The sequence below is a fragment of the Phyllobates terribilis genome, unplaced genomic scaffold, assembly GCF_046119375.1.
Source record: "Phyllobates terribilis strain yellow unplaced genomic scaffold, ASM4611937v1 Scaffold_2__4_contigs__length_985480577, whole genome shotgun sequence".
In the NCBI taxonomy this organism is placed as follows: Eukaryota; Metazoa; Chordata; class Amphibia; order Anura; family Dendrobatidae; genus Phyllobates; species Phyllobates terribilis.
In genome coordinates this window covers 685776980-685802232 of record NW_027362762.1, presented here as the reverse complement: position 1 = coordinate 685802232, position 25253 = coordinate 685776980, and the positions used below count along the sequence as shown (strand labels likewise).

The 25253-nt window shown below is 51.8% G+C and overlaps 1 protein-coding gene across 2 annotated transcripts in view; it reads right to left on the bottom strand.

The window, feature by feature from the left end:
• CTSE (cathepsin E) overlaps window positions 1–25253 on the bottom strand; it is a 91378-nt gene that overhangs the window by 64136 nt on the left and 1989 nt on the right. For both annotated transcript variants that reach the window (XM_073666945.1, XM_073666946.1), the window contains exons 2-4: window positions 14417–14564; window positions 14015–14132; window positions 11568–11686 (exon numbers count right to left, since the gene is read on the bottom strand). In XM_073666945.1, coding sequence (XP_073523046.1) covers window positions 11568–11686; window positions 14015–14132; window positions 14417–14564 — 385 coding nt within the window. The remainder of the gene's footprint in view (window positions 1–11567; window positions 11687–14014; window positions 14133–14416; window positions 14565–25253) is intronic.

The following is a 25253-nucleotide window of genomic DNA, read 5'->3' as shown; positions in this document are numbered from 1 at the left end:
CGGGCTGCAAAGACAAAAACACCAAACATACAAATTTTTATAAACATATAAAACATATAAAATATTATATACATATAAACTTTTTCATATAAACACCATCATAACATTCTCGTCGTCTCTTTCTTTCTTCCTCCTCTGGTCACCGTGCAACTCGTGACCAGGTAAAGTGCGACAGTCTTTTGAAAAGCAGTTTCTCATAAAACCAGTAGGGGGCGCCTTAGGAAGCGCAACTATGTACAGGGAAGTTTTGGCCGTTCTCAGTCCCCGGCCAGGTAAGGGAATGGGATGGCTGCTCACAGTCCTCAGCCTGGTTTGGGTAAGGGACACACGGGTTAAACTGTTCACTGGTCCCAACGGGGACTAAACGTTAAAGCAGCCACGGTTTCTTGTGTACCCCGACGGGTAACTATATACAGTTTTTCTTTACTACTGTTCTTAATCGTAGTACCTCCTAGCCTTGAACCCGTCCGGGTCTTCTGGCTCTTCCTCCCTACACCGCAACTCCTCCTCTGTCAGGCGATGCACGTGGAGGGCGTAAGGTCCCTTGGCACACTTGTGCCGGGTGAACGTTACCTCGTCACCGACGTAGAGGTCACGGCCTTTGTGACCCTCTGGCAGGTGAGACTCGACATCCCGTCGGGTAACGAAGACGTCACCCATGGTGTTCTGGTCCTTTATGAAGCCCCACCCATGCTGCGCATTAAACTTTATTACCGTCCCGATGGTACGGGGACGATCTGCTGCACGGGGGTCCCTTCTGATCCGGCTCTTTTGCTCCGCGCTGCGGGTCCGGGCCCATTGCTCTCTGGCCCGCCTCTCCTCCCGCTCTCTCTTGAACTCTGCCAGCTGTTGACGGCAACACTCGGTACGCTCTGCTGCAGCTGCCCGAGTCTCTCCGGTGAACCCCATCAAATCTTCTCCCGTGGGGTCCCACACGAACTGGGCTTCCTCGAGTGGAGGCGAGACCCGAGTCACGGGCTTTGGAGCCGGGATCAGGGGCTCACACAAGGGCCCTAGTCTTTGCTGCCGCTCTAGCTCAGGGTACCCTTCGGGCCAGATGAAGGGCCGCCCGTCCGGCCATGTGAGCTGGCCGAAGAGGTCCTCCCCCAGGTGTGGCACCCTTGGTATTACGGGCGCGGGCGCGGTGGTGATGGCGCCCGGGTTGCCCAGGCCTTGTGGCCAGGCCTGGGGCACCTGGAAGGTGAAGGGCACCGTTAGGACGGCGGCGCCCTGGGTTACCTGGCCTTGCGACCAGGCCGGAGGCTCCGCGGAGGTAGATGGCTCTGCTTTGGATGCGGCGCCCGGAAACGCTAGGCCCTGTGACCAGGCCGGAGGCTCTTCTTCCTGCGCCACGCTCCGGGTCACGACGCGTGACGTCACTGGGGTCGCGACGGCGGCTTCCGGTCGGGGCCTAGTCGGTGGCGGTGTCATGGCGGTCTCGGGTACGGCAGGGGGACTTTCGGGCTCTGCGACGGGGAGCTGGGGCAGGTGGGTGGTCTTCCGGTATGGGGTATAGGCATCCCCCTTACCTGCTGCCATACGTCTCGCTCCCTCTTCTGCGCCGTCTCCGGCCTTGGGTCCTCCCGCGTCATCCGCAGAGGTAGTCGGTGTCTTCTTCCAAGGGAGCGGGTTCCGTGGGCGGATTCCAGCTTGCTGGGCCATCTCCCGGCCCCACTCCGCCAGGATCTCCCTCTGCACTCGGGCCATCCTTCCCGCGAGGCCCTCCAGGGCACTCCGCGCGCACTCCCGATCTCGGGGAAGCTGCGCCAGGATCTCCGCTAAGCCTAGCGGGGTTGTTGACTCTAGCAGGCTCCTGACCATCGGGTCGGTGCTGCTCTGCTCTTCTTCCGGCAGGCTCCTGGCCAGCGGGCCGGTGCTGCTCTGCTCTCCTCCTTCTTCCTTCTGCAGGCTCCTGGCCAGCGGGCCGGTGCTGCTCTGCTGCCGCTCCATTCCCGGGTCTACTCTTTCTCTCCTCGACTCCGGGTGCTCTTGCTCTGGACACCTCGCCTCCGGGTGCGCTCGTTCTAGACTCCTCCAAGCGACACCCATCTTTTCTCTTTTCTTTCGTCTCCTCCCACTTCGAGGGCGGTCCCGGGGCAATTCGGTGACTGTCAGCTCCAGGGGTAGTTCTTTCACGCTGACAGACACCTCCAGCATCACAGTCTCTGTTGGTGGGGGCGGTTTCCACTTTTGGCGCCATTTTCTGTCCTGGCCCACGATGGGAGGTGGCCTCTTGCCCTCCTTTGGCACGCCCATAATGGCGTCCGCTGCTCTTCCAAGGCGGGAAATCTGCGGTTTTGGCGGGAATCGCTTCCCAGTGGCGGGAAACTCTGCAGATGGCGGGAACAAGCTGGAAATGGCGGACAATCGGCGGGAAACGACTGGTGATGGAGTCCGATGGCGTGGACCCTCCGGAACCGGCAGGAGTCTTCTTTCTGAGGTAAACTTGCACTTTTCTTCAGGCACGCAGTACCCGGGTGTTGCGGGCACGTAATCCTGCCGACTACGCCAAAGTTGACGCGCCCCCTGGGACATATTCCGTTTTGAGGGGAATACCCGGCACCGGATCAGATGGGGGGGGTTGTAGTCTCCGAGCGGCTGTGACCCGGTCCCGTGCCCAGGGCGTCAAGCTCAGGGTTATGTGGCAGTCTTTACTGATGTTATTAAAGTTCGTTGTGTCGACTACGCCACCCGTTGTGATGCGGTCACTGTGGCCGCCGCTGCAGCAGGGTCCGCTGAGGCTGATGGTGGATGCGCAGCTTGGTGGGATAACCCCCAACGGGAGGGGTATAGCCTCAGAGGGGACAGGCGCAGAGGATGGGGGTTGTGGTGGTGCGGTGCAGCCGGTAATGATGACAGACTCGGGTAGTGCAGTTAAGGGTCTTTACTTACTGCAGATGTTCCTGGTCACTCTAGCTCCAAGTGACCTCCCGAGCCGTGCTGCGTCCACCAGGTCCTGGATCCGGCCAACCCCCAAACAAGTCCGGAGCGTGGCCCTGAGCTCTCCCTCTGTCCTTCCTTCAGCCGTCCCCACCAGTGATTCACCTAAATCCAGCTCCCTCGGGCCTTCTGTTGGGCAACCTTTGGCCTCAGGTTCCCTGACCCTCCATGTGGTGTGCCTTCAGGGTGAATGTAGTGGGTGACCGTGACAGACTCTGCCCACGGTCTCCGGTCTCTGGCTGGGGAATGTCTTTACCCCCACCAGCTTGGGTTCCGGTACCCTTCTGCTGACTCCTCACCCGGTGTTCTTATTTGGGTTCTTGGGTCCCTTCTTTGTCCCCCTCTGGGTCTCCTTCTTTACTCCACTCTCTCTCCAGGGCTGTTGTTTCTTTCTGCAGGCTTGTCCTCTGCATCTGACTTACTCTCTGCGTCTGACCCTGATCCTAGTTGGTGCCCTCCTTATATATCCCTCTATGTGTGAGCTCAGGTGACCAGCACCCAATGAGCTCCTACCACTACCCAGACTGCTCCCCCTATCTGCCCCTACACTACATGGGATGTTCCTCCCCCCTCCCACTCCAGCCAGGAACAGGCTCGGTCGCACCTGCACATTTCTAAGTGGGAGTGCCGTCGGCCTGCTCCTCTGGAATGGGATGTATGTAGTGCATGCAGTCTATCTGAGCTCAGTTCCACACTCCATCCTTACCCGGGAGTGGAATATCACACCTCTGGGTTGAGGTGCAATACCCCTGTAGCAGCCGAATCCTCAGGGTGCTACATATGCACCTGGTGCAAGGATATGAAAAAGACTAAAACATTTGTCTCTTGTGCAAATAAAAGAGTATATGATTAATTTATACATAAACTGCAACACAAGCAACGTGGTGTATATTGTGCGATGCGGTTTGTGTGACCTTCAATATGTCGGTTGTACAGGATAAGACGTCACCTCTCAGACGCCATCAGTAAAATCATTAATAAAAGTTCAGCAATTTCCAAACATTTTATTAATAGCCATGGAGGTGATGTGTCTTCTTTTGAAGTGTCAGGCATAGAAAGGGTTAAAATCCCTTCCAGGGGTGGTGATATCAAAAGAAAACTAATAAACCTGGTGGATCTACCAGCTGAACACTAGGGTGCCACATGGTATCAATATCAGGCAGGATCTGATTTACCATTATGAATAGAGATATGCATATTTGATGTAATGTGTGTATTCAGTCTGTAAGGGGTTAATCCCCTGCCAGGTTTCTCTGCACAGCTGTTCCCATCTAGTGGCCGGATCTGGTGAGTGGGGACTGAATGGTGAACTAGTTTAAAATGTTCAGTCTGCCATCAGATCCTTGTCAATGATTAAGACGCACTGCTTTGCGTCGAAACGCGTATGTTTTTAATGTCTGGACTGTGACTTAATGGATTTTATACCATTTGAAGTTATGAAATAAATGAAGAATGGATTTTTAATGGACTTATAGCGCTGGACTTATTCCTTTCTAAGTTCTGAAAACTTGCAGCACAGCAGGATCCGTGCGCTCCAGGAGGTGGTGAGCAGACATTAACTTTTTTGTATGTTTTTCTAATGTAAAGTGTTAGCGTACAATGTGAGTAGTGTATAGTGCAGGGTAAGGATAGGATTAGACATAGACACAAGATAGTGATAAGATACTTATTGTACATTGATGGTGGTTAATTGATGTTAGAAGGATAAGATACAGTTAATGTGTAGAACTAGCCCACAGTGGGTGGGGACTAGTGTTGGTAAAAAGGGGAGCACTACCTGGTAGTAAGTGAGATATGAAAGTGCAGTGACAAGGTCAAGTTCAAGTACAGTGGGCTGCTAGGGCCAGCATGTACCAATCATTCCAGGCAGTGGGAGGCCGAACTGAAATCACGAGCGGACACTCCTTTCATGTCCAGAGCCCGGGATCTGGCATAGGGTTGTCGGACACATGGTGTCCTCTGGCGTAAAGGGGAAGATGGACGGGGATCTGTGTAGACAGAAGGTAATGGATCCCCGGTGTACTGCTGAACTGCAATGGAAATCCCAGGGGCTAACAGAGCCAGTGGATGAAGGAATGCTCAAGGAGGAACGAATGGTAGGGCAGAAGATGTGTTGCGCTAAGTAAGGAATATGAAGTGTTGTGCCCTATCCCACATGTTACACTCTGATGAACTTGAACTGACCAGTAAACGTTTGCTTGTTACAATGAACTTGGTGTCCCCTGGATTGTGTGCGGTGGCTCCTGAAGATGAAGGCCTGGAGACAGCGGAGGCCCAAGGCCTACAAGTGAGTGTCATGTATCCCACACCTGACAGCACACGGGGACTGGGACTCTGTCTATAAAGTGCCAGAGCGTAACCGGACAGCAGCTTGGTCATGACTACCACTCCGGACAACTTTACACTACTCTCAGATGGGAGAAACAAAATCTGGTGACCTGGTGGCGACAAAGCTACTTTTTCTGTTAGATAGTTTTGATAAATGAAGGCCATTATATACAAATGCAGCACAATGACATATCAAACATACACAATGAAGAAGAGGCAGCACAGCAAAAATCAAAATAGAATCTCCTTATTGATCTGGTTTAGAGGGAACCGCACATAACATTGTGATATTTCTGTTTTAAGGGGATATCCAGGAATTTAAAAGTATCTTCTTAACTAGAAATAGTGCCACCCTTATCCATGAGCTGTTAGGCTATGTGCCCACGATGCAGAAATGAAGCAGAAAATTTCTGCAGCATTTCTGCATCTCCCTGGCAGAAAAAACGCATGCAGATTGTGCATGCGTTTTTCCTGCAGAATACATGTGGATCCACATGCGGGTTCACATGCGTTTCCGCATGCAGATTGACAAGCACTTTGCAGGCGATAGCATCACTTGGAAAGTGCTTGACAACTAGGTCACACTATATAAATCCATGCAAACAGCATGGATTTATACAGTGTGAACCGTAAAAATTAAAACAAATAAAGCTATACTCACCCCCGAGGCCCCGGCGTGGCTGCAGCGCTCATTCCTGTCTGGTTCCCGGCATATCGCGAGACAGAGTGGTGAAGGGCCTGCGGTCACATGACTGTGACGTCACCGAAGGTCCTTCAGCGCTGCTGGCATTCAGAGAGAAGACGCCGGACAGGTGAGTATAAACTTTATTTGTTATTTTATTCTTTTTTTTACAGGTACAATGGTACCCAGGTCTGGATGAGAGTCTCCTCTCCTCCAGAACTGGGTACCATCCGCACATAGAGACGCATAGAAGCCGCTTGTAAAAATGTACAGTCGCGGTTTCTGTGCGTCTCAATGCAAGTCAATGGCGGGAGTTCCGCTGCACTTCCGCAAAATTAAATGACATGCTGCGGATTTTTGTACGCAGCATAAATGACGCGCCCCCTGGGCCATATTCTTTAGGGGGAATATCCGGAGCCGGATCAGATGGGAGTTGTAGTCTTCCGAGTGGCTGTGACCCGGTCCGTGCCCAGGGTGTCAAACTCAGTTGTATGTGGCAGTCCTACAGATGTTATTAAGTTCTTTATTGTCGACTACGCCACCCGTTGTATTGCGGTCACTATGGCCGCCGCTGCAGCAGGGTCCGCTGAGGCTGATGGTGTAGGTGCAGCGTTTGATGGTATAACCCCCAACGGGTGGGGTATAGCCTCAGGGGGTCAGGTGCAGAGGATGGGGGTTGTGGTGGTGCAGCGTAGATGTAAAATGAAGACAGAGTCGGGTTGTGCAGTTTAGGGTATTTACTCACTGCTGATGTTCCGGTCACTCCAGCTTCAAGTGACCACCCGAGCCGTGCTGCGTCCACCAGGTCCTGGATCCAGCCAACCCCCAAGCAAGTCCGGAGCGTGACCCTGAGCTCTCCTTCTGTCCTTTCCTCTGGCCGTCCCCACTAGTGATCCACCTAGGTCCAGCTCCCTCGGGCCTTCTGTTGGGAGACCCTTGGCCTTGGGTTCCCTGACCCTCCACGTGGTATGCCTTCGGGGTGGATGTGGTGGGTGGCCGTGGCAGACGCTGCCCACGGCCTCCGGTCTCTGGCTAGGGTGTGCTTTTGCCCCCACCAGCTTGGGTTCCGGTACCCTTTTGCCAACTCTTCACCCGCTGATGGACTTTGGGTTCTCAGAGTTCCTTTTCTGTTTCCCCCTCTGGGTCTTTCTGGCTTTCTCCTCTCTCGCTCTCTGGGTCTGCTCTGCTCCTCTTCCTGACTCTGACAGACTGACCCTGTTCTTTGATGGTGCCCACCTTATATACACCCTCTATGTGTGAGCTCAGGCGACCAGCACCCAATGAGCTCCTATCTTTACCCAGGCTGCTCCCCCTATCTGCCCCTACACTACTTGGGATGTACCACCCCCCTCCCACTCCAGCCAGGAACAGACTCGGTCGTACCTGCACATTTCTAAGTGGGAGTACCGTTGGTCTGTTCCCCGGAAATGGGATGTGTGTAGTGCATGCAGCCTACCGAGCTCAGTTCCACACTCCATCCTTACCCGAGAGTGGAATATCACACCTCTGGGTTGAGGTGCAATACCCCTGTAGCAGCCGAATCCTCAGGGTGCTACATTCCCCCCTGGTAAATCACAGCACGTCCTCGGGCTGTAAGACATAAACAACACCAAACATACAAATTTTTGCATAAACATATAAAACATATAAAACAACATATATTAGCATAAAACTTTTCATATAAAACATTCTCGTCGCCTCTGGCTCCTCCTCCGGTCACTGTGCAACGTGTGACCGGGTACAGTGCGACAGTCTTTTCTTGAAAAAAATGGTTTTCCTATAAAACCGGTAGGGGCGCTTTAGGACGCGCAACTATTTACAGGGGATATGGCCGCTCTCAGTCCTCGGCCAGATATTAGGGAGGAATGACCGCTCTCAGTCCTCGGTCAGTGGGATTTAGGGAAATACGGGTAACAGTTCACACTTGCTGGTCCCAACGGGGACTATATTTAGCAACAGTAACAGTTTCAGTTCACGGTGCCCCGACGGGCAACTATATACAGCTTCGGCTCCGCTGTACTTAACGACGGCGTCCTCCTGCTCTTTCTTTATGGTTACCTTTGGCTTCAGACCCGTCCGGGTCCTCTTGCTCTTCCTCCTCACACCGCAGCTCTTCCTCCGTGAGGCGATGCACATGGAGGGCGTAGGGTCCTTTGGCACACTTGTGCCGGGTGAAGGTGACCTCGTCCCCGATGTAAAGGTCACGACCTCTGTGTCCCTCCGGTAGGTGGGACTCAACGTCTCTCCTCGTCACGAAGACGTTGCCTAGGGTGCGGTGGTCTCGGATGAAGCCCCACCCATGCTGCATGTTAAACTTTATCACAGTCCCGGTGGTGCGGGGACTATGCGCTGCACGGGGGTCTCTCCTGGCCCGGCTCTTCTGCTCCGCGCTCCTTATTTGAGCTTGCTGTTCCCGGACCCGCCTCTCTCTCCGCTCCCTCTCGAAGACCTCGAGCTGTTGGCGGCAGCACTCAGCACGCTCCGCTGCAGCTGCCCGAGTCTCCTGAGTGAACCTCATGAGATCTTCTCCGGTGGGGTCCCACTCAAACTGCGCTTCTGCTAGCGGGGGCGAGATCCTCTTTACGGGCTTCGGAGCCGGAATCAGGGGCTCGTCTAGGGCTCTCTCTTTCCGGAGTCGGGGATGGTGAAACTCCGGTGGCCATATAAATGGCTGCCCATCCGGGCACGTATGCTGGGCGTACAGGTCCTCTCCCAGATGCGGCACTCTTGGTCTTATGGGCGCGGTGGTGTTAGCGCCCGGGTTGCCCGGGCCTTGCGGCCAGGCCTGGGGTATCTGGAAGGTAAAGGGCACCGTAAGGACGGCGGCGCCCTGGGCTACTTGGCCCTGCGACCAGGCCGGGGGCTCCGCGGAGGTAGGGGGCGCTGTTGGTATTGCGGCGCCCGGGGGTACTAGGCCTTGCGACCAGGCTGGTGGTACTTCCTGCTTGGTCACGCTCGGGGTCGAGGCGTGTGACGTCACAGGGGTCGCGGCTCCCGTTTGAGGCCTAGTCTGCGGCGGTGACGTTGCAGCGACGGGCACGGCAGGATAGACTTCGGGCTCTGCGACGGGGAGCTGGGGCAGGTACGCGGTTTCCCGGTTTGGGGTATAGACGTCCCCTTTACCTGCCTCCACTCGTTCGGCTCCCTTCTCGGCGCCGTCTCCGGCCTTCAGTCCTCCCGCGCCATCCTCAGAGGCGGTCTGTCTCCTCGTCTCGGGTGGCGTGCTCCGCTGACAGGTCTCGGTCTGCTGGGCCATCTCACGGCTCCACTCCGCCAACGTCTCTCGCTGCACCCGGGCCATCCTCCTTGCGAGGCCCTCCAGAGCGGTCTGTGCACACTCCCGGTCTCGGGGAAGCTGTGCTAGGACCTCCACTAGGCCTAGTGGGGTCGTTGCTTCCAGCAGGCTCCTGACCAACGGGTCGGTGCTGCTCTGCTCTCCTACAGTTGTCTCCAGCAGGCTCCTGGCCAGCGGGCCGGTGCTGCTCTGCTCTCCCTCCTCTGTTTCCAGCAGGCTCCTGGCCAACGGGCCGGTGCTGCTCTGCTTTCTCGCCATCTCCGGGTAAGCTCCTCCGATACTCTTCTCCAGGCTTCTTGCCTCCGGGTGCGCTCTCTCCAGACTGCTCCAAGCGACACCCATCTTTGTTCTCTTCTTTCGTCTCCTCCCACCTCGAGGGCGGTCCCGGGGCCACTTGGTGACTGTCAGCTCCAAGGGCAGTTCTTTCACGCTGACAGACACCTCTAGCATCACAGTCTCTGTTGGTGGGGGCGGTTTCCACTTTTGGCGCCATTTTCGGTCCTGGCCCACGATGGGAGGTGGCCTCTCGCCACCCTCTGGCACGCCCATAATGGCGTCCGCTCTGGCAAGGCGGGAAATCTTCGGAAATGGCGGGAATCGCTTCCCAGTGGCGGGAAACTCTGCAGATGGCGGGAAAAAGCTGTTAATGGCGGACAACCGGCGGGAATCGACCTGTGATGGAGTCCGATGGCGGGGACCCTCCGGAACCGGCAGGAGACTTCTTTTTGAGGTAAACTCGTTCTTTTCTTTAGGCACGCAGTACCCGGGTGTTGCGGGCACGTAATCCTGCCGACTACGCCAAAGTTGACGCGCCCCCTGGGCCATATTCTTTAGGGGGAATATCCGGAGCCGGATCAGATGGGAGTTGTAGTCTTCCGAGTGGCTGTGACCCGGTCCGTGCCCAGGGTGTCAAACTCAGTTGTATGTGGCAGTCCTACAGATGTTATTAAGTTCTTTATTGTCGACTACGCCACCCGTTGTATTGCGGTCACTATGGCCGCCGCTGCAGCAGGGTCCGCTGAGGCTGATGGTGTAGGTGCAGCGTTTGATGGTATAACCCCCAACGGGTGGGGTATAGCCTCAGGGGGTCAGGTGCAGAGGATGGGGGTTGTGGTGGTGCAGCGTAGATGTAAAATGAAGACAGAGTCGGGTTGTGCAGTTTAGGGTATTTACTCACTGCTGATGTTCCGGTCACTCCAGCTTCAAGTGACCACCCGAGCCGTGCTGCGTCCACCAGGTCCTGGATCCAGCCAACCCCCAAGCAAGTCCAGAGCGTGACCCTGAGCTCTCCTTCTGTCCTTTCCTCTGGCCGTCCCCACTAGTGATCCACCTAGGTCCAGCTCCCTCGGGCCTTCTGTTGGGAGACCCTTGGCCTTGGGTTCCCTGACCCTCCACGTGGTATGCCTTCGGCGTGGATGTGGTGGGTGGCCGTGGCAGACGCTGCCCACGGCCTCCGGTCTCTGGCTAGGGTGTGCTTTTGCCCCCACCAGCTTGGGTTCCGGTACCCTTTTGCCAACTCTTCACCCGCTGATGGACTTTGGGTTCTCAGAGTTCCTTTTCTGTTTCCCCCTCTGGGTCTTTCTGGCTTTCTCCTCTCTCTCTCTCTCTGGGTCTGCTCTGCTCCTCTTCCTGACTCTGACAGACTGACCCTGTTCTTTGATGGTGCCCACCTTATATACACCCTCTATGTGTGAGCTCAGGCGACCAGCACCCAATGAGCTCCTATCTTTACCCAGGCTGCTCCCCCTATCTGCCCCTACACTACTTGGGATGTACCACCCCCCTCCCACTCCAGCCAGGAACAGACTCGGTCGTACCTGCACATTTCTAAGTGGGAGTACCGTTGGTCTGTTCCCCGGAAATGGGATGTGTGTAGTGCATGCAGCCTACCGAGCTCAGTTCCACACTCCATCCTTACCCGAGAGTGGAATATCACACCTCTGGGTTGAGGTGCAATACCCCTGTAGCAGCCGAATCCTCAGGGTGCTACATAAACGCTGCGGAAAAATCCGCAGCATGTGCATAGAACATGCGGAATCCCCTTGGGGACCATGGGGTGCGGATTACCTAGCGTTTCACAAGCGTTTCCGCTGCGGAAATTCCGCAGCATAAACGCTTGAAAAACGCTACGTGGGCACACAGCCTTACTGCTATCGCAGCACATTCCGATTCAACTGATTGGGCTTGAGCTGCTATACTAGTCACAGCCATAGATAAGGTTGGGGCAGATTATTTTACTTTTCATCAAAAATACTTTTAATTACTAAGAAGAGGCATAAAAGTGTCTAAGACCCCAGAAATGTAATCTTTTGAGGTACTTACAGTAACTTGATCAACTCCTAATACTCCAGTTAAGTTGCCAGTTCCATACTGGATAAAAAAAGGTTGACCATCTGTCTTATAGGTGGAAGACTGACTCGGCTTGAACCTGGCATGTTCAACTGTGGAAAAGTTATATTTTTTAAAGTTATTGCTTTTTTCAGAGTTATTTGGTTTTGTAACCAATGCAATAATTAAAAGATGCTTAGGCTGAGTATGCATGTGCTCTGAGTTGGGAGAGGAGATGCTTAAAGAGCACATGTCACTTCATCAAAAAAAATGGCGTTAAATACCTTGTAAAATCCCTAGGCTCCCGATTCTGCTGCTCTTTTCCATTTTGTGGTGTGCCGCTGCATTGCAGATATATTCCCATTTAATTGGTTTAGGAGCACAGGAAGTGAAATTTCTGCTTGCAGACCAACTGGGTGTTTCTTCAGAGTTCTCTCTGGGAGCGTGCACTTTCACCCCTTCCTCCCAGATGCTGCCAATCACAGCTCAGCAGCATCTGAGTTCGATAGACTGCTATATTAACTGCCGAAATGTGATTGGCAGCATTTGGAGGAAGAGGAAAAGCACACGCCCCTAGACAAGTGTCACGAAGTATTAAATGATTTGTGACGGCCCTGTCATTTTTGTTGTTTAAATGCTGTTTTTTCCTTTGGGCTATCAGGGGTTAATGTCGGTTTTCCTTGCTATGCTTGGTGTGTTAATTGATCAGCTGATGGGGGTGCGATCTCTTGTTCCACCCTATAAATACTCACATGCCCCTTCAGGTGATGTTGGTGTTCAGTTAATTCTGCCTAACCTGGAGTGAGGAGAAGGAGTCTGTTGTCTGGAGTAGTTGGAGGTTGGAGGTTGGGTGTCCACTAGGAATATCAAGTGGAGGTATTATTCAGGGTCTCGAGGTTCTCTGGAGATTGGTCCATATAGGATTTTGGCCATACTCAGCCCTGTGACCTTTCAGGTGGAGTTACCCTCGGTGATACCATGCCATAATGTTTTCCACAGGACATCGCTTAGGCGATTAGTTGGGTCTTCGGAGCCTGCGTCTCTTCCACCTTCATTAGTGTATGATGACTATGGGGACCATGTGATTGATGAAGTGACCTCCAACATTCGTAGTGTCATTTCTGTATGGCATTTGACGGATAAATCCGGTCTTGAGTGTCCTGGGGCCACTCGTAGAAGAGGGGGTACTGTCACGGAGTATTAAATGATTTGTGACGGCCTTGTCATTTTTGCTGTTTAAATGCTGTTTTTTCCTTTGGGCTATCAGGGGTTAATGTCGGTTTTCCTTGCTATGCTTGGCGTGTTGATTGATCAGCTGATGGGGGTGTGATCTCCTGCTCCACCCTATAAATACTCACATGCCCCTTCAGTTGATGTTGGTGTTCAGTTCATTCTGCCTAACCTGGGGTGAAGAGAAGGAGTCTGTTGTCTGGAGTAGTTGGAGGTTTACCTTGGGATTGCTGCTTGCTGTTTGGCTGTGTGTTTTCCTTTCCTCATTCCCATTTAGTTTTCCTACCTACTCTTTCCCTGAGTTTTCCTTTGTGGCTGTGAGAGTTTTTTGGTGAGCTTGCTATTTCCATTTACCCTGTCTGTTTTCCCTGTCTTGTTACAGTATCATTCTATTTGTACTATCTTCCTCCCTGGGGAGAGAGGGGGTCACTGACAGAGCCTGTGCAGGAGATAGGGAGACGCTGGCGGCTCGAGCCTCCTCGCCTTCAGAGGTACCCCTGAGATAAGGGAAAATCAGGGCTCCGCTAGTGCGGCAGGGACAGGTCTGCGTCCCAACTCTCAGCCACATCCCGTTTACGGTGTGACAGTAAGACTCTGAAGAAATACCCAGTTGGACAGCAAGCAGAGATTTCACATATTTCACTCCAAAAGCAACAAATGTGAATATCTCTGCAATAGAGTGACACAGCGCAAATGGAAAAGAAAGGCAGAATCAGGGTAGCTCATGGATTTTTACAAGGTATATAACTCTCTTTTTTTTTAGCAAGTAACAGGTCATCTTTAACTCCTATGAGAAAAAGGATCAAAATCAGCACTTATATAGAGTGGAAAGGATGCCATGAACCAATGATAAATGTCCAGTCTAGTTGAATTTGACGGATTCAGCTGACCTTGTGTGCATGGATACCTTTGTGATCAGGTAAGGGATGCATATCCGCCGGTAGCCTTTAGACCTCAAGCATGTATTATGGATCAATGTTGGATGAATCCATGAATATTGTATCTCAATATGCCTCTGGGTTTCTATTGTTCACCATTGCTTTATCTCAGCTATGCTTTTTTCCTTTAAAAGCACTACTACAATCTGTCATGGAGAAACCATAAATTGGAACTCATTAGTGGCTAAATAGGATGATTCCCCTGAAATTACTATCCCTGTATTTAGGCACATGTGTAGTCAAATATAACATTAAGGCAATATGCATTCTTACGGCATGCTTGGGTTGTGCAGTATACAGATGGAACCCACAAGTTAGAGGAGCCGGTATCAAAGATCACAGTGAACACCTGAGGAGGTGATCCAATAGAAATCTGTCCAAAATATTCCACCTGGATAAAAGTAAAGAAATCAAACTTTCAACATAGCTAGAACTATGCATCTTTGTTACATGAGTATTTTACAGAAATGCCTTCATTAAATGACTTCATTTAATCCATTTTATTCACCCAGTTTAACTAGTGCTTGGTGGGGATCTTCTTATTTGTACATGTTTTTATTTTTTATCATTGTGAAAAATTTGAAAATGACACAATATACAGTTAAGGCACATACTCAACAATAACACCACCCTTCAATTCAATACTATATGGAAAGAAAGGTATAGCATACATACATCAAAATAATTGTAAAGGGGTTCAGTGGCAGTCTCTGGGTTATTACACGATTGCAGTAGGTCAAATTCCCGGCTTGTCCATACTTCGGAGAGAAGTCCTCTTTCCCTGAGAGTTTTCCTCAATGATTTCTGCTTCTTTAGAGGTATTCTATTATGGAGGAGAATATACATGTTAAAACACTGGTACAACCCCTGGCAAAAATTATGGAATCACCGGGCTTGGAGGATGTTCATTCAGTTGTTTAATGTTGTTGAAAAAAAGCCGATCACAGACATGGCACAAAACTAAAGTCATTTCAAATGGCAACTTTAGGGCTTTAAGAAACACTAAAAGAAATCAAGATTAAAAATGTGGTACTCAGTAAGGCAAATTTTTTTCAGACCAAGACCAAGCAGAGGGAAAAAAAAATATGGAATCAACTCAATTTTGAGGAAAAAATGATGGAATCATGAAAAACAAACACAAGCCAGCAGGGAAGTGTCGTTGAGTCGCCTGGTGCTGCGGTCTGAGGTGTCTCCCCGGCAGCTGCATTTTGTCGCCCCCTGGACTGGGAGTTGGCCGTTCTCTGAGACGGCTGTCAAGAAGCCGAAGGTGCAACGTGCTGGCTCCCAGTGATCAATTGTACTCGGGTCTTTCAGATGCGAGTACAATTGAAGCCCTGAATGCCGGGTCAAGGGCGAAGTAGGCAGTGTCATCAGGTCATGTGATCACGCTGCTAACACCAGCGAATGACGTCAGCGCTGCAGAGGCGCATACATCGATGGTGGTAAGTGCTTCAGTGGAGCTGAAGACATGGAAGATTTTATTGTAACAGCTAGGGAGAAGAAATGGGATTTGAGGAAACAGTTTGGGGGAAGAAAAAATAGGATTTAAGAACACAGTTTGGGGGGAGAGCAAATAACATTTGAGGACACAGTTTGGGGGGAGAACAAAGAATATTTGAGGACACAGTTTTGGGGGAAAAGAAATAGGATTTGAAGACACAGTTTGAGGGGAGAACAAATAAGATTTGAGCACACAGTTTGGGAAATGAGGAAGGAATGTGTGTGGACACAATATGGGGAGGCAGGAGAAATTTGAGGACGCAGTTTGAGAAGCAAAGACGGAGATGGGGGGCATGTATGAGGATATAACAGTATGATGGGGCATGGGTGGAGACACAGTATGGTGAGTGGGGGGGTGGGAAGGGTGCAGACAAAGTATGAGGAGCGAGGGGGGAATATATGTGGACACAGAATGGGGAGCGAGGGAGGGGATGGATGCAGACACTATGGTGAGTGGGGGGATGGTTGGGGACACAGTATGAGGAGTGTGGGGAAGAATGTATGTAGGCATAGTATGGGGAGCGAAGGTGATGGAGTGGGTGCAGACACAGTATGTGGAGTTGGGGGGGGGGATATGTGAGGATGTAGTATGGAGAGCGAGGGGCTAAATATGTGAGGAGACAGTATGATTATCAGAGGGGATGTGAGAGTAGAGAGTATGAGAAGGGAGGGGAAATGCATGAGGAGACAATATGGGGGGAGAAAAGTGTGAGTAGGCACAGAATAGAGACTGAGTAGTGTGTGTGTGGGGGGGGGGTAGCATTGGGGGACAGTCTAAGGGCACAGTTAGGAGGTGACAGTATACCAAGGAGGGGCAATGTGATGAGGAAGCACAGCATAGAGACTGGGACACAACATGAGAGGACAGTGTGAAGAGGGGACCAAGTATGAAAAGGAGAGAGCAGTGTGGAGGGCATGTACCATACGAGGGACAGTGTGTGGGTCATATTTTGTGCAGGGAATATAGTGAGGAGTAATTATTTATTCAGGGGCTCAGAGTAGGGCAAATATTTTTATTCAGGAGCATTATAATAACACTGCTATTTTTAAGGGCATTGTGTGGTGATGTGCTGCACAAGACTGGAGAAGATGGAAGTCTGTGGAGACAGGCTGTGGCTGTGAAAAGTCATCATGGGGTCTGGACAAGATGAAGGAAAAAAGAAAGAGAACGACTCCAGAGACAATGTGAGGAATGTGTAAGAAATAGACATTCCTTACATGTATTAAAGTTGTCAAACAGTCGCAAGTCATGCACACGGGAGTGATTCAAACATAACACCGAACAGCTGTAACTACTCGGTGCTCGGCCCGAGCATACTCGCCGAAAAGGTTAACAGGACATACTCGCTCATCACTAATACTGACTAATTCTCATATTTTTCTTTTTGTTAGAAGAATTGGGTTGTCCAAGTTTGTGATGAGTCCGCAGTCATTCTATGTGACTGCAGACTTCTGAATTCTCACAGTGCGCACTGCACACTGTCAGGATTCTCTGGTGCCGGCGATTTGAATACATGCGATCACATGCTGACTAGACATTCGTGGCTTCACTCAATGAAAATGGATTGAGTGATGAGTTGGAATGTGATCAGGAGTAAACAAATTGCATACTTGTGCTCACATGACCACAGGCAAGGGAGAACCCTAAAAGTATGCGGTGCACGCTGTGAGAATTCAGAAGCCTGCAGTCACATAGTGACTGCAGACTTTCATCTCAAACTTGGACAAGCCTTTTAATTTTAAAAGGAAGTCCTGTAGCCAATCCTAACAGCGTGTATTATACTCACTGTCAGGATTCAGCTCTGATTGCTGGTTCCATCAGTCATCACATTGTCCCTTCATTCATATGCAATTTTCATACTTGCGGTTACGTGATAACTACCTTTTCTTCCTACTTCTCTTTCACTGAACATTGATAGAATTGGGGACAGCAGCTCGTCGGCACGTGAATGCAAGTGTGCAAATCGCATATGCACCAAACTGAATTCTTGCCCTGGGTGCCGGAAAACCTAGATACACCTCTATAGACACATAGGAGAATGTAAGTTTGGGTCGGGAAACCAGTGGTAATTCTGGGCATTGTAGTCCGTATACAGACTGTTAGATACGCTCGTGTGAATCTAGCCTTAAAGGGAACCTGTCACCAGAAAAAACGCTTTAATCTGGCGATATGGGGTTAATCTGCAGGTTAGTAGCATTACACGTAGCTGAACGCTGTGGGAAGAAAAAAAACTGCAGCATTTGGTTTCAGTCACGGAGGCTGTGCCTGCATGGGTTCAGTCACCGCTTTGAGAATGCAGTACAGCTGCTTTAACCGTGCCCCCGACCCTGACTGACAGCCGGCCCTCATGCAGAGCGAGTGTCAGTCAGTGCCGGGGGCGCGGTTACAGCTGCCGCTATATATTCTCGGAGCGGTGACTGAACCCATGTCAGTGTTGCCTCAATGACTGAAACCCGAACGCTGCCGGGGGGGGAAGAGAGTTCATTTTCTCCCCTCAGCGTTCAGCCAAGTGCAGGCGCTGGGCAGGTTAGTAGCGCTAACCTGCAGACTAACCCCATATCTGCAGGTTAATAGCGTTTTTTTCTGGTGACAGGTTCCCTTTAAGCAAAACAAACCAAGTCTGAACAGCTTATATACTGCAAATGAAACAACCCTAATGACAGAACCATTTTGTTGAATTCTTTTACAAGTGGATCCTAGCTTTTAATGTGGTGGGCCACTGGGGAGGCGCCTGATGTTGCAGAAGGGCCAGCTGGGGTATGTAGCCTAACTGGCAGCAGATAATGAAGTCACGGTAGCTGAAGTGGGTCGCTGGACTCCTTAACACTTCCCTCGTGTCCACAACCATTTAAAAAGCGGGAGGTGGCACTTGTGGATGTTATAGGACCCCCGGGGGCACTCCTGTAGCGGTGGTGTTTGGGTGCAGGTTTTGGGGTGCCCGTGATATTTGTGCAATCTCAAGCAGCCAGACACGCAGGTGAACTTGTAAACATAACAATTTTACTGAAGGAGGTAACAGGGTACAGTCTGTTGCGCTCGCGCCCGGACTGACTGGCGTGAGCTTGATTAGTGATCCCACTGGACCATGAACCGAGGAGTGCCTGGAGGGGCGTAACTAAGTATCAACTCTGTCCGACCAAGGTTACACGGCGGCTCAGTCGACTCCGTGAATCAGGGAGGAACCGAGCAGAGGGACCAGGTGCTACTCCAGGCCAGACCCCGGTCACAGCTGTTGACCCACATCGGGGAATGCAGGAACAGGCAGGCACGGCTGGCATGCAGACAGGTGGGCACTGGCAGGCACGGCTGTCATGCAGACAGACGGGCACTGGTAGGTAGGAACGCAGGCGGGATAGGGACCAATACAGACTAGGACACAGGAACGGAGCCGCCGATGCGGTGAACAAGCAGAGCAGAGCAGAACCACAAGTGCGGTGAGCAAGCAGAGCAGAGCGGAACCGCAGGTGCGGTGAACAAGCAGAGCAGAGCGGAACAAAACCCGCAGGTGCGGTGAACAAGCAGAGCAGAGCAGAACAAAACCCGCAGGTGCGGTGAACAAGCAGAACAGAGCAGAAGGTGCAGGCAGACAGGACAGGGCTCTGTTCACATGGAACAGACTGGAAAATACAGGAAGATAGTTAGAAAACAGGAGGTAGATACGGAGGCAGGGAAATTGGACAAGCAGAACCAGATACACACAAGGTACTTACAATGAAGTAGCGAGTGAACACAAAACTCACAAACAGAAGTACAGAGACAACGAGTTGGAGTTAGGTGCAGGTTCAGATACTGCAGGAAAAGGGGAAGGTACAGACATAGAGACAAACAGGTAACGGGCTAGGACACTGTTCAGACAGGAACTGAACCAGGAACAAGATACAGGAACGAGCCTGGGAACTCAGCCCCCAGGGTGGTGGAAACAGACTAGAAGTCACAGATACAGGCAACAGGCCTGGGTATACAGCCCCCAGGGTGGCAGAACAGACAAGATACAGGACAGGACCTGGCAACTCAGTTGCACAGAACACACTGAATGAAAGTGTTGCTCAGGCACCCCCTACTGGGTGGAGGGGGTTTAAGCATCCAGTGACTCACAGCAATAGGCTGGGGAGGCATTAGGAGTGCGCACACAGTAACTATAAGAATCAGGCAGTAGCTGCGCCGCCGCCCTAAGCAATCAGACAAGAGACACAGCAGGTACTGGAGCAAAGTGTGTAGCCTGTATTGATAGGTAAGATGGCGGTCTTGCATGGTGGGAGGTGGTAAGCCATGCCAGCACGCCGCCAGGGATGTTACAGTACACCCCCCCCTTTACGCCCCCTCTTCTTCAAGCCTGCAAGGATTTTCTGCAGAGAATTTGGAGGCCGATCCTTCTTTTCAAGAAGATTACCTCTTTTGTCCACTAGAGGGAACGAAACTGGTATCACCATCTTGGTGACTAGGATGCTTCCTCCCATCGAGCCATCCTCAGCAACAGATGAAGTGAGTGAAGTACCAGGAACAAGACACAGGAAAGTCTCTCTCCATTTGTTAATATCGGATAGCACCCCAAAAGATTCACGGGACAACTGGAGATCCTCCACCGGGTTGGAGGGGTGCAGAGACTCGGGGGTAACCACCACCTTGACGTACACTTTGCCAAGCTTACTGGATGAAGTGGGCGAAGTACCAGGTACAGGGTGCAGAAAAGTCTCTCTCCATTTGTTATCAGATAGCACCCCGGAGGATTCAGGAGGCAACTGGAGGTCCTCCACCTGGTTGGAGGGGTGCAGAGACTTGGAGGTAGCCACCGCCTTAATGGACTTATAGCCAGATTTGTTAGAGATGGAGGATCCTTGCTTAGGGACCAACTTCAGTCTGGTTTCTGAGATGACACGTCTGTGAGGCGGGGCGGTGCCTAAAGCCAGATCATTGGTACAGAGACTTCAGCGCACAGCGAGTCAGCGACTAGCAGATCTGGTGAAGAAGAAGAAGAAGACACTGCTGACTGTCCTGAAGATATGGGGACTGGACACCCCTTGTACCTCAGCAGTCCCCTGGGAAACATCATGCAGGATCTCCAGACCTGAGCGGGCACTAGATCTCTCGGCTCTGGACGACCTGTGGGTAAACCAGACAGCACCTGGAATGTGAACTACATGTGTAATGCTCCAATCTGGAGCTTAATTTGTACAGACATATTTTGACTGTTTCTGAATAGGGCTCGTCCTTCTGCTGACAATGCCCAAACCGGATTCTGGAGTTGTCGGACGAGAATCAGACACCGACTCTTCAGGGCTTTACGCCCGAAACTTCCGGTTAATCCGAGGCCTTCACTTGCCACGGAGACAGTCACGGTCATCTGTGGAGAGGAAACACTAACACCAAGGGCAGCCTCTCCTACAGGTCTAATGTCTTGGGATTCTCCAACCTTCGCTGGACAAAGACCGTCAGGGTGTCCCAAACAACCGCAGCGGGACCGCAATCTGATTTTGTGACTGAATTCTGGCCTCTGCTTTGTCTGACGAACATGGTCATCCTTCATGGATTCTGTGCGGGTAGCTGCCTCTACAGGCTGGGGAACAGGAGGTCTTAGGGAGGACAGAACCTGGCATGACGGTTTACCTCTACGCCTTGCACGTCTGGACTGCCTCTTGAGGTTGGGAAGAGAAGTATTCTGTGGAGCATTGTCATCCTGTGTGGATTCTGTGTGGGCAGCAGTCTCTTCAGACTTGAGAGCTGGTGGGCTACCTACACGCATCACCCAACGGGACTGCTCCAGGATATTGGGAAGGGACGCTTTAGCAGAAGCCTCAGGGTTAGGGTCATCGAAGAAAGGCCACCAGGAAGGCCTGCAGGTCAAAGACGATAGGATCCCATGCTTCCCATAGGGGGGTGATCCAATTCAAGGCATCACCCGCTAAGTATGACATCATAAATGCTACTTTTAACCCGATCAGTGGGAAAATAATGAGCATAGAATTTGAAATGCAGCATACATTGCTCCACAAACGCATGGCTTTATTTTGGATCCCCATGGTACCGTGGTGGATCCGCAGGAACGAGTGCTGATAGCTTCATTTGGGCTGGTGCGTAAATCGCCTGGACCTCAGCTTGAGAAAAATTTTTTCCTTGGTGCACGCATTCGCCAGACAAGAATTCAAATGTCTCCGAAAGCAAAGGGCCGTGGGGCTCAACGGGGACCATGGCCTGAGCAAACTGTTACGCTCGCGCCCGGACTGACTGGCGTGAGCTTGATTAGTGATCCCACTGGGCCATGAACCGAGGAGTACCTGGAGGGTCGTAACTAAGTATCAACTCGGTCCGACCAAGGTCACACGGCGGCTCAGTCGACTCCGTGAACCAGGGAGGAACTGAGCAGAGGGACCAGGTGCTACTCCAGGTCAGACCCCGGTCACAGCTGTTGACCCACACCGGGGAATGCAGGAACAGGCAGGTTAGCTGGTATGCAGACAGGTGGGTATTGGCAGGCACGGCTGGTATGAAGACAGGTGGATATTGGCAGGCACAGCTGGTATGAAGACAGGTGGGCACTGGCAGGCACGGCTGGTATGCAGACAGGTGGGCACTGGCAGGCACGGCTGGCATGCAGACAGGTGGGCACTGGCAGGCACGGCTGGCATGCAGACAGGCGGGCACTGGCAGGATAGGGACCAGTACAGACTGGGACACAGGAACGGAGCCGCAGGTGCGGTGAACAAGCAGAGCAGAGCGGAACCGCAGGTGCGGTGAACAAGCAGAGCGGAACCGCAGGTGCGGTGAACAAGCAGAGCGGAACCGCAGGTGCAGTGAACAAGCAGAGCAGAACCGCAGGTGCGGTTAACAAGCAGAGCAGAGCGGAACCGCAGGTGCGGTGAACAAGCAGAGCAAAACAGAGCAGAAGGTTCAGGCAGACAGGACAGGGCTCTGTTCATGACTCACCCCCTGGGGCGTGGGGCACCCGGAACCGGGCTTCAGTGTGATGATGGGGGTAGTAGTGGCAACCCGATCCCATGGCTCAGGGTGGTTAGACCAAATGCTGTGGCAGTCTATTTGTAGGGTTTTGAATGTCCGACTACGCCACCCGTGGATTGCGGTCAGGGATGACCGCCGCTGCAAGGCAGACCGCTAAGGCTGATGTTGGTATGCCGCACAGGGATAGGATAACTCCCCACGGGAAGAGTGTAGCCTCAGGGCAGTGTAATAGGATGCTGGGGGTGATGGTGCAGGCGCAGCAATAAGGGTTCAGAGTCTGCTTCAAACAGTCCAGGGCCTTTATTGTAGTTAGAACTAATGGCCCAACAGGAGTACAAGGTAGGAATGGGCCTGGGTGTCTGAGAGCATTCGGGCAAGCCCCACTGGTCAGGGTGAGTGGGTAGGCCTACCGTTCTCTCTCTGCCCTTGCTGACTATCCCCCTTTTCGTGGTGTGATAGCCCACGTCCCTGAGCTGGCCGTGTACTACGCCTGCATGGCTTGCGACTTGGGCCTTGGGTACCTGTTGCTTCTCCTTGCTGTACCGGTCCCTCTGTGTGGCAGAGCCTCCAGGCTTCTTAGGCCAAGGAACCTGAAATCCCTTGCTGGTTGGTTATCTGCTGCCGGGCTTGCAACCCTGACAGCCTCGGACCCCAGTGTCCGGTTGTGTAGTTCTCTCTCAGCCAGGACCGGCTCTCGTCGCCTCTGTCCCTGGCTTGCTGTTCCTCCTCTGCCTCCCGGACTCCTCAGCTGCTGCTGACCTGTCCCTTTCCTCTGGGAACCCTTCTGGATGCTTCAGAAGTGGGTCCTGGTCTCTGGTCTCCCTAACCCTGTCCTCAGTTCCAGCTTTTATAGGGGCAGCCTGCTCCCCCTACTGGCCTGGGACAGGTGGTGCTGCATGCTAATGGTCCCTGACCAGGGGACCTCCCTCCTGCTCTCAGACACAGCCTTTAATATTTGTGGCATCCAGGCCTAGGGTGACACATTCACATGGAACAGACTGGAAAATACAGGAAGATAGTTAGAACACAGGAGGTAGATATGGAGGCAGGGAAACGGGACAAGCAGAACCAGATACACACAAGGTACTTAAAATGAAGTAGCAAGTGGACACAAAACTCACAAACAGAAGTACAGAGACAACAAGTTGGAGTTAGGTGCAGGTTCAGACACTGCAGGAAAAGGGAAGGTTCGGACATAGAGACAAACAGGTAACGGGCTAGGACACTGTTCAGACAGGAACTGAACCAGGAACAAGACACAGGAACGAGCCTGGGAACTCAGCCCCCAGGGTGGCGGAAACAGACTAGAAGTCACAGATACAGGCAAAAGGCCTGGGTATACAGCCCCCAGGGTGGCAGAACAGACAAGATACAGGATAGGACCTGGCAACTCAGTTGCACAGAACACACTGAATGAAAGCGTTGCTCAGGCACCCCCTACTGGGTGGAGGGGGTTTAAGTATCCAGTGACTCACAGCAATAGGCTGGGGAGGCATTAGGAGTGTGCACACAGTAACTATAAGAATCAGGCAGTAGCCGCGCCGCCGCCCTAAGCAATCAGACAAGAGACACAGCAGGTACTGGAGCAAAGTGTGCAGCCTGTATTGATAGGTAAGATGGCGGTCTTGCATGGTGGGAGGTGGTAAGCCATGCCAGCACGCCGCCAGGGATGTTACACAGTCTCTCTTAAACGCAAAGTTCACAGTATATTGTGCATACGAAAGTAACGGTATTCTCCTCATGAGACAAGCATTGTTATGGCCTCTCAGGGCGGCTGGAGCAGAGTTCTCTTCACTTGCTTGTACAGGAAATGCTATGCACAGTCCAAGAAATATTAAACTGATGGAGGGACCTTCACAGATTGGCTCTCTGTGGAAAACACACTAAAGTGTGGATGTACTCACAGTTTTAATCCCACTGTTCCCTCTCACAGGGGGTAGGTTTAAGCAAAGTCGGTGGCGTGGCAGCCACGTGGATCTTGTCCTGGCTAGAAGCGATCAGGATAACCAGAGTGCAGGAGAGTCCATGTACAGCTTTCTCTCTCCTGACTGGAAGACACTTCACTCTTTTTGTGAAGGAGATTATGTGAGGTAAAATGTCCCCTCAGCGTAGACTGGAATTGAAAACACTTCTCTGAGAGAATAATGTCTCTCCTCAATCTTCCTGAGGCAGCAGGAACCGCCGACAACTGGTCTGTACCAGTGTTCAGTCAGAGTGTGCCCTGAGCTGGGAGGCTTTCCCAGCCGTTGCTATGGCACCTTGTTGTGTGGAGATTAATCATTACTTCTTATGCACACATTGGCCAGCAGATGGCAGGAAAGTATAATTTACAATGCAATGTATTATATTCCCTAACTCAGTGCACATAGTGGAACAAATCTACTACCACACTACAACTGTCTCATTTAGCAGTAGTAGAACAGGTACAGGGATGCCAGATAAATGTTAAAGGGGTGCTCAAAAGCAAACATTTATTTTAATCCTAAATGTCAGTCTATTTAAAGTAATGTAATGTGAAAAAAACATTAACCTGCACATATGGAGTTAACATGCAGGTTAATAGCGTCCTGAACCTGCTAACTGCTCGCACTTTGAGCCACGCTGCAGGGAGGAAATGAACTTTATTCCCTTTGGCAGCGTTTGGCATTCAGTCACGGTGGTGGCGTTGGCACGGGTTCAGTCACTACTCTGTGTATAGATAGAGGCGGCTGTAACCGCACCCCCAGTACTGACTAACAGCCGACCCTAATGCTGAGCTGCTGTCAGTCAGTGCTGGGGGTGTGGTTACATATACACAGGGTGGTGACTGAACCCCCGCCCGCGCCACGACCATGACTAAAACAGGAATGCTGCAGGGAGGAATAAAGTTAATTTCCTCCCGGCAGCGGGGCTCTAAGTGCGGGTGCCGGACAGGTTCAGAATGCTATTAACCTGCAGATTAACCACATATCTGCAGGTTAATAGCATTTTTTTTTTGCACTTTACAGGTTCCCTTTAATGTAATAATTTAATCTCTTTTGAAATATGCCCTAGTTAAAAATTCCCTACGTTCCCTCA